At 38.4% G+C, this 9542-nt stretch overlaps 1 protein-coding gene across 2 annotated transcripts; it reads left to right on the top strand.

Moving 5' to 3' along the window:
- Positions 1-3343: 3343 nt before the first annotated feature.
- On the top strand, positions 3344-7815 carry LOC140979609 (uncharacterized). 2 transcript variants are annotated; one of them, XM_073445093.1, is made up of 4 exons: positions 3344-3657; positions 4240-4398; positions 4946-5430; positions 7292-7815. In XM_073445093.1, the coding sequence occupies exons 1-4, from the start codon at positions 3387-3389 to the stop codon at positions 7661-7663; spliced, it is 1287 nt and encodes a 428-aa protein (XP_073301194.1). In that variant the 5' UTR covers positions 3344-3386; the 3' UTR covers positions 7664-7815. The 2 variants fall into 2 exon arrangements, with proteins under 2 accessions (XP_073301194.1, XP_073301193.1); XM_073445092.1 differs by having other exon boundaries at positions 3345-3657; positions 4234-4398.
- Positions 7816-9542: the final 1727 nt, after the last annotated feature.

Raw genomic sequence — 9542 nt, forward strand, 5'->3', positions numbered from 1 at the left:
CCTGCATCTAACTGATGTTGGAAAAAAGTATAACAACTCTTGGAAGCTAGATAGGGTCGGTCTTCGAGGGTGAGAATGATGATCTTGTGGGAAGAGGGAATATGCCACAAAGCCCTAAGGCCCGACTCACTAGTAGGAGAAATGTGGGATGATAGGTGGCCATACCATAGTGTATCGATGTTGGATATATTCATCTGTTGGTTCACGTGACAGATTTCCTTATCAGGATGATTATGGCTTACAATTTCCTCCTCGTGGGAGTTGGGGGAAAATTCAAGATCTTTTAAGGAAGTCCTAGTTTTGTCAGACTCACTAGACCTCTCGGAATTGCTCGATGAAGTGAACTCAGAATCAGATAAAGACACGAATGTTAAGGGTAACTAAACAAACAAAGGAGAAAACTTAACCGAAAAAAGAGTGAGAAAATACTCGAGGAATAAGACCAAGGGAACGAGCAGATGGTGGGAGGAGGGCGTGCGGGGCAAGGGCACTCTGACGGGGGTGTGCGGGTGTGGGCGAGGCAGTTGGGCAGGGTATGCGAGTGAGGGCGCGATGACGGGGGCGAGCGTGCAGGGCAGATGTGCAGGTTGTGCGGGCGAGGGCGCGTTGACGGGGGCGAGCGCGTGAGGCGGCTGGGCAAGGGTGTGCGGGAAAAGGCGAGGGTGAGGGCACACTGAGGATGTGCGGGTGTGCATGGGGTGGCTGTGCAGGGAGTGCGGATGAGGGCGCGCTGACAGGGGCAATCACACGGGGTAGTCGAGCGAGGCTGCTGGGCGAGGGCGAGGGCGAGGGAGAGGGCGAGAGGTTGATGGGCGAGACATGGCGAGTGGGCGAGGAGGGTTGCCAGCGGCGAGGGAGAGGGCATGCGGGCGTGGGTGAGGGGTTGCCGGGGCTAGCACACTAGGAAGATTGGCGGTGGCTAGGCGAGGGTGAGGGGTTGCTGGGCGAGGAGGGTTGGCGGTTGCCGGGCGAGGGCGTGTTGGGCGAGGCTGTGTGGGTTGAGGAGGGTTGGCGGCGGCTGGGCAAGGGCGAGGGCGAGTGTGTGTGTGTGCAGGATTGGGCGAGGGCGTGCTGGGTGAGCGCTCGAGAAGGGTTGGAGGAGACTGGGCGAGGGGCTACCGGGGGTAGATTGGGCGAGGGGGGAGGAGGGTTGGTGGCTGTCGGGCGAGAATGTTTTGGGCGAGGCTGCTGGGCGAATCGCGAAGTGGCGAGGTGAGAGTGAGACGGGCGAGGGGGAGGCGGATGTGCGTTGGAGAGAGCTAGTGAATGGGAGGCGAAAATATTATGCGGGGAGATGAGAATGGAGTGAGGAGGGGGCATCTATTTATAGGGAACACAAAAATTTTATTTTTATTTTTAAATAAAGTGAAGGGTTATTGATGGGTAAGCATATGGGAAGCACAATTAATCGAACTTAGAACCTGCAATTCAGTTTGACTCGAGAGGAGAAGACCGGTGATACCCTATGAGTAGGCTAATCAAGATCAGGCTCAAACAAGACTTTGGACCCCGGGCCCATTCCTAACCTAGGTAGGTGGCTTTCCCCGACCATTTCTAACCTAGGTAGGTGGCCTATGACAGACCCATGTATTTTTCTATAAATACCAAGTTTGAGATTCTAATTATTCATTCAATATATTGATTTTTAGCATTGTCTTTAGCTGCTATTTCATTCTATTCTCAATACCTGACTTGAGCGTCGGAGGGGCTACGCCGGGACACCATCTCGGCCCCTTACTAGCAGTCCTTTTTGTGATTTCAGGCCTAGAGTAAATTTGAGGTCTGCATTCGCGCTAGTATCACATATTGAAACCGAACCCTATATTTATAGTGAGTATCACTACCCTATGAATAGGCACATCAAGATCAGACCCAAAAAAGACTTTGGACTCTCGGTCCATTCTTAACCTAGGTAGGTGGCTTTGGACCCCTGGCCCATTCCTAACCTAGGTAGGTGGCTCATGACAGACCCAGATATTCTTCTATAAATAACAGATTTGAAAGTTTAATTATTCATACACGATATTGATTCTTAGCAGCGTCTCTAGATACACTCTAATTCTATTCTCAATACCTGACTTGAGTATCGGAGGGGCTACGCCATGACATCCTCCGGCCCCCTTCTAACGGTCTCCTTTTGCGATTTCATGCTTAAAGTAAATTCAAGGGCTGCATGCGGGCTAGTATCACCTATTGGAACCAGACCCTATATTTCTAGTGAGTATCATGAAAATTTACTGATTTTGCGAACGATACAATGTTGAAATTTTTAACGAAACTTATTTCGTAAAACCAAACAATTTCTTCAAAGATTTACATAACCAAATTTTGTAAAAAAATCGACCACAGAAGTAAGAATCGACAAATTCTATACGGATTTAAGTTGAAATTTTAAAAAAAAAAAAAAACAAAATACTCATCTTGTAAGTTCATAGACGAATTTTCCAGCTGATTTATCCGACAAGAGAGTGGAGAAAGTGGCTGATGAGGTAGAGGTAGAAGATGGAGAAACTGTTCTTTCAGCATAAGTGGAGGAGGAAAAAAGAGAAGAAGGAAATCCATCGTTATTCTTTTTTATTGTTATTTATTACTTTAATGTGTAAAAATTGAATTACGGAGTTAAAAATAAAAAAATATGGTGTAGGGACTGAAAAGATTGAGATTTTTTAGGAAGAACTGATCCACTTATTGAGGATACTTTTGTCATTTTCTTGAAAGTTACGTTTAGGGATGTCAAAATCAGGCACGACCCACCAACCCGACACGGTTCAACCCGAAAAAAATTAGGTTTGGGTTTAGGGTTTTTGGGTTTGGTTCAGATCGGGTTGGACCCGATAGCTGAACCGAAAAAAATGATAGGGTTGGGTTGAGTTCGAGTTAAACCGAGTTGACCCGAAAATTTTAATTTTTTCTAAAAAAATATAATTAATAAATATGGCTTATATTTTTATATATTATATGTCTGAAAAAATATTTATCGTATATTTATATTATAAATTTTCATAATTTAATATTTATTTGAATATTTTTATTTTATAAACAATTGTTTATTTGATTTAGTAAATATATTTTATTTTTTTATAATTAGATTTTCAAATTTAAATAATATATATGAGAGAGATTTTATTATTATTATTATTTTATTTAATTTTCTTTAAAAAATAAAAATCGAATTATATGGGTTGATCGGGTTGGTTCGAGTTCAGGTTTGGATTGAGAGTTTTCGGATTGGTTCAAATTCGGGTTCGAATTGAATTCGAGTTGAACAATTTTTGAATAATATTATTGCTAAACCTGATCCAAGCCGGTCCACCCGAATTGACATGCTTTTAGTGTTGGGAAAGTATATATTTCTGTACGTTCCGGGTAAATAGCACGGGAGAATAATGGATCTAATCTCCAAAGCTTACTCAACTGCTTCCGACGACGACGGCGCCGACGAATACGGCGGGGAAAGATCAGAACAGAAAAACCTGTTAAAGCCTCCTCCTAAACGGATCAGAATCGAAACAATACATGCCATCCCTGCTCCGTTACCCATGCCTGCTCCCGAAGCCCCGATTCCAGGAGGATACATATCTAAAAGACAGCGAGCTGTGCTTGCTTCGGGTCCCAAACTTCCTGACACGAACCCTGTATCCCGCAGCTTGTCACCAGGTTTTGTCTGCTGCCCTTCTCTCTCTTTCTGTTGATATTTCATGCTATTGATGAAATTTGGTCGGCACGACTGATAAATTATATTATTTTCACAAGTTATACTTTGAAATTTTAACGTAGAAGGTGTAAAATGACAATCAACTAGCTTCCGTTACTCAGATGGATCAGAGGTGGATGCAAAAATAAGCTTCATAAACATTCCTTTAAGTTGTGATTGTATCGGTGTCCTGTCACTGGGGGTTTTGAGTATATTTGACGAGTACAGTTTAATCTTGTGATCAATTCATTGGCACATTGTCAATATGGAGTGGATAACAATGTTATGATATAATCTAAGAGGATAGCTCAACGGCTTAACCAAAAGACTAGTTTGGGAGAACACTCAAACATATTATGCGATTGACGTGGAAAAGGATTTGGAGTTGGTAAATTCAAAGTTTGTGTAGAATGGATATAAATGTGAGATTGGATTTTAAAAATCTTTTTTGATATTCTAACTTCTTGTCCTGAATTTTTTTATTGGTTTTATAAATGCCCGTAGCCAGTAGCCAATCTGCTTTTTCTTTTTCCTGTCAGTTATAGGAAACCTTTCAGATTCAGACTTACCCCATGGTATTTTTACGACACTGAGGCGTCATGTGAAGGGCAGAGTAGGCTCCACCCAAACACCTCAGTCCGTTTCTGTAGGTCTCAATGGGCATGCCAAATCTGTCAATACAGTACAGTGGTCTAGAACTCATGGTGAGTGATTATTGAGGTTAATGTATGCCTATGAGTTAATATTGCTTGATAGTTCTCTTCCACGCCTTTCAAAAAGTTCTTTTGTGTGATTGGAACTTCTATTAAATATTACTTTCAAAAAGTGTTTTGTTGTGCCCATGTATTTTGTCTATGTTGTGTCTCTTATAAATTGCTTGTTCATGGCTATGTGATTGACTTAGATCTGGACTAATTGGATTGGCAAAAATTAAAAGCATGGTTCTAATTATCAAGGCCTAGTGGTATTGTGATTTGAGATGCAGAAAAGAACAAGTGTTTTGTTTCCTTAAAGTGGCTACATTTGAAAACCATTTGGTCAAATATCATATGGGAAAGACAGGATTCTATTCCAGTTTTGGTGTACATCATCGAGGCTGTTGAAAATGTTCACTACACAATTTTTTATACGCTGATTTATTTGTGAGATTTAGAATCTATCATCTCCTAAATGCGTTTGTCAGTATCGTCCTGCTGTCATTATCTTATCATTATGTGACTTTCTGATCTGTTCTATGATTTTAGTTTTCAGCTCACCTTCTTGCTTCTGCTGGAATGGATCATACTGTCTGCATATGGAATGTGTGGAGTCGAGATCAGAAAAGAGCCAGGATATTAAAGTGCCACCATGCAGCAGTAAAAGATGTGAAATGGTCAGATGATGGATTATCTGTTCTCTCTTGTGGTTACGACTGCACATCACGGTTGGTTGATGTAGAAAAGGGAATTGAGCTTCAGATTTTAAAGGAGGATCAATTCGTAGAAGTTGTTAAATTTTTCCCAAGCAATTGCAACCTTTTTCTCTCTGGGGGATCAAAAGGCCAGCTTAAATTATGGGATATTAGGGCTGGCAAGTTGGTACACCAATATGTCCGAAGTCTTGGTCCCATTCTTGATGTAGAATTCACTGTTGATGGCAAGCAAGTTATCACCTCCAGCGATGTGTCCAAAAGCAATCTTAGTGAAAATGCGATTATTGTTTGGGACGTTTCACGAGAAGTTCCATTATCTAATCAGGTAAAATTTTTGTTTGTGCTGGTACTTGCTCATTGTTAAATTATTGCATACGAAATGGTGAATTTATTCATATAAGTACAATGGATCTACTAAGGAGTGTTTACTCTGATAGAAGGTTTATGTAAATGAAGAGACGCAGCTCTATTCGGTATTAATTCCTCTACAGGGAATTTTCCTTCCTAAATCTGATGACCTGATTACAAAGGTTGCAACAGTATTAATAAATTGATCGAGTGTGCAATTACAAGAGTAAAACCACTTGCCCTGACTCCAAGCTAGTATCATCAAAACTGAGTTATATTTGTGTACCCCATACTGATTCCCTCATTCACATTTTATTTTCCTTAGCCCTGCCTTTCGCATCCCTGTTTGGATAGTTGCTTTGGATAGTTGCTTTCTAAATTCTTATGGGGTTGGACTTAGGTCCATTAACAATTAACTAAAGCAAAATTAGTTCCAAATTCTGATTTTATCCTTGATATATGCTCTTGTTCATCTTCCCATCAAAATTCCCTTCTCCGTTCCCTTTCATCTTCTGCGGCTCTGCCAATATTCTGACCCAAAGAGATCTACTCGGACATATTGATATTTTGGGTTATAATTTTGACCACTCGTAAAGCACAATCACTTTTTTCTCCTGCACACACTCTTGCTAGTATTGCAACCAATAGTCTCGGTGCTGCAATAATTCCCACCGAACACCAAAATATCCTGTCATCTAGTTTGCCCTCGTATCTGTGCAAGGGTGTGGCCTATACCTGCTGCTGTTGTCCAGTCCAAGCTATTAGCTGATTTTCCAGATATTTGAGTTTATAAATCCCATTTTTGAACATCGTGTTTGCTTGCAAAATAATTTTAATTAAGATAAGAGATGATTGATGTTTGTGTGGTTTTGATTCTTTTGTTTCACTGTAGCGACTCATGAGCCCTTCACAAATCTTTCTACACGATTTCGGTTTTTTTTTTTTTTTAATTTCAATCCGGCCCTTCCATACAGATGAATGTTTTTGGGACTTGATTGACCGTTTGGGGTGCCTTGGATTTCAAATAATGTCATTGTATCAGACTTAGAAAGCCACTAATGGGATTGGTTCCTTCAAACTGGGAAGCTTGAGTTAGGGCTTGTTTCATTTTGTCACTTTCTTGTCCATGCTCTCTCCTATCAAATTCTACCTCTCCTAAAAAACAATTGTTGTGTCCACTTCCAGAACTGCAGTGGGTATCTTCTTCTTTTCCTTTTTTTTGTTGCCCGAGCGGTAATCTCTGCTGAGGCTCTCCCATTGGGAATTTCAAATTTTCCCGTCATGTCAATTTGATGTTCTTGATTCTTGAGTTCTTTTGTTCCTTGGCTCCAGCCCATCAGATCCATTTTTGCCTCATTTCTGGTGGTTGTCATAATTTCTGGTGGATTGTAGTTTTTTTTTTTTGACAGTATTCACTCCCTCACTGGTATTAGACATGAATGTTAATCCCTACACTGAGCATCAATTTTTTAGATATTAGTTCAAGAGAGCCCGAGCCCAAAGACTAGTTTTTTAGGTCAAACTACTTATACGTCACTTCACAAGTTATAGCGAAATCGATGTGAAATCAGAACAAATTCATTGTTTATCCATTTAATCCCATGGGAGTCTTTTCCCTCTCATCTCCCCTTTAACCAAAACGAGAAACGTTGCGCATCTAAAATTGAAAAAATAAAATACACTCGTGATATATTCATCTATGTTGCATTGACATGCATGCTCAAAGGCTTTGCTCAATATATGTGGCTTGTCTTTGTGTATTTCTTTTACCATCTCTGAAATGTTCTGTATTTTCCAGACTCTGTATATCATAACCCGCTTTACATCTGACATTTCAGGTCTATACAGAAGCATACACATGCCCAAGTATAAGATGTCATCCTTTTGAGCCATACTTTATTGCTCAATCCAATGGAAACTATATTGCAATTATCTCATCCCAGCCGCCATTCAAACTGGACAAGTACAAGAGATATGAAAGTCATGGTGTATTTGGATTCCCTATCAAATGCAATTTCAGCTTAGATGGAGGGATAGTTGCCTCTGGCTCATCCGATGGATTTATGTACTTCTACGACTCGAAAACCTCCAAACTCCTAAAAAAGATCAAGGCTTACGAGCAAGCATGCGTGGATGTTGTGTTTCATCCCACAATGCCTAATGCTGTTGCTAGTTGTAGTTGGAATGGAGAAGTTTCTGTCTTCCAGTAAGCAAGTTGTGGGTCGTGTGATATATATTTACAGGATATATCGAGTTGTATTTCTTTCCCCATTTGGGATGTTGCCTCTTTTTTTTGGTACTTAAATATGTGAACCAACTGTGTTTTTTAAGATGGGAATGCATTTGTGTGGATCTCTTTGTACGTAAATTTGTCTATTTTCCACATAATCTGTGCTTGCTAAAATTTGTTCATGTGCGACATACAAGACATTCCGCAGAAGAATGGTTGCGAAACTCAAGACGCATTTCCCCATTCATAACAAGCCATGTTTTTTAATCAATAACTGTATATTTTTGAAGGTTCCCAATTTTTGTGTCACATAGGCAAGCTTTAATTCCAAATGATCAAATTTCGAGAAGGGGTTTTTCCCAACAAAATTGTCAAAAAAAATTAAACAAATCGTGAACTATCGAACAATATATTTTAGACTCGAATTTGGTTTAAAAAAAACTAAAACATCAAATCAAATATTTTTCAATTTGTATTAAATAGCTCGTGAATCATCTCGATTCATTTATACCATATTCAATAATGAGAGAACTTGCGCTATTTTCGGTAATTCTAATGGCTTTATGGGCTTGGAAATAGGTAAGCCCCTTTTTGGCTTGGTAGTCTTAAAATTGTGGGTTTCAACAAATAACTGGACTAAAATAACTATAAGATTCAATTTTGATTTAATTGAGTGGACTATATAAATAAGTAAAATATTTATAATTATATTATATAGTAGACTAAAATAACAAAGAGGGGAGTAATTTTCACAAAAAAATTTATCAAAAAATGAAGTTTAAACTTTTTTCATTTTCTCTAATATTTATATATTTCATTATTTTATTTTCTAAGCGCAAAAAAGCATGGTCGTCTGAATATCAACATTTTTTCTTTAAATGCTTTTCTTTATTGCGCATATGTTTATATAATAGATTTTTTAATTAGATTTTGGTCACAAGCATTCCATCTTACGAGTTTTATTCTCATTTATTGTAATAAATGTAATTATTGGGAGATAAATTTTTTGGGTGTAATATTTTTCTATCCTATATAGAGCAATCGAAATGTCACACTATGTTTGAGCTGCAATACAATTTTAAAGATTTGAGTTGCACAATTACCACTACCAATAGCTTTCTTAACGTGGCAAACGTTCGGTACTCAATAAGTACTCTTGTTTAAAAAATTATAAACTAAATTAGAAAAATAAAAAACCAAATTAAAATCTTTCTTAATTTTTAATAATTTTTTTGAATTATTTTTACATAAATTTAATTTTTCATGAAAAAAAGAAATAGATGGCAAAAAAGAGAGAAGGAAATATGGTTAGTAGGGTTTAAAAAACATACCAAAACATTATTTTATCTGACTCAATCTAAATATATAGTATAAGATAAAAAAATATCTTTTAAAAAAAACTATCAAACAAGCTTAATTTATAAGTTAAAAAAAGGCCATCACCTCTTTGAACGGTAAATTGGGGAAAAGAATAAAGAAAGGTGGGGTTCTCTCAAGTTATATACTTCATAGGTAGTTTATCATATTTTATATGAATTCTCAATATTTAATGGACGTTATCATGCATTGTGCATAAGGTTAAAATTTAGCATCATATGAGAAGAAACTATTCAGATCTAACATAGAAAAGTCTTCTTATTTGTTTTTGGCATAAATTTTTTTTTTATTAAAGATAAACATAATATGTTTATTTTTAATTTTTTAAATTAAATTTTGATAGTTTCTGCGTCAGATAGCAAAGGGGCGGGGCGAGGATGGGGAATCCCCGATTTTTTATAATCAGGGAATCCCCGTTTAATCTCCGCGATGATCAAGTCCTCATCGATCCTCATACCTAGTTATATATAATTGGCCTGGAA

The sequence above is a fragment of the Primulina huaijiensis genome, chromosome 6 (assembly GCF_012295235.1).
Source record: "Primulina huaijiensis isolate GDHJ02 chromosome 6, ASM1229523v2, whole genome shotgun sequence".
NCBI classification, from domain to species: domain Eukaryota; kingdom Viridiplantae; phylum Streptophyta; class Magnoliopsida; order Lamiales; family Gesneriaceae; genus Primulina; species Primulina huaijiensis.

What these genes read in the sequence shown, in the direction of transcription:
- LOC140979609 (XM_073445092.1), top strand. Translation starts at nt 3,387, where the DNA reads ATGGATCTAATCTCCAAAGCTTACTCAACTGCTTCCGACGACGACGGC. An exon ending in ATCCCGCAGCTTGTCACCAG is followed by an intron (nt 3,658 to 4,233) that starts GTTTTGTCTGCT and finishes TTTTCCTGTCAG; the next exon opens with TTATAGGAAACCTTTCAGAT. An exon ending in ACAGTGGTCTAGAACTCATG is followed by an intron (nt 4,399 to 4,945) that starts GTGAGTGATTAT and finishes TTTAGTTTTCAG; the next exon opens with CTCACCTTCTTGCTTCTGCT.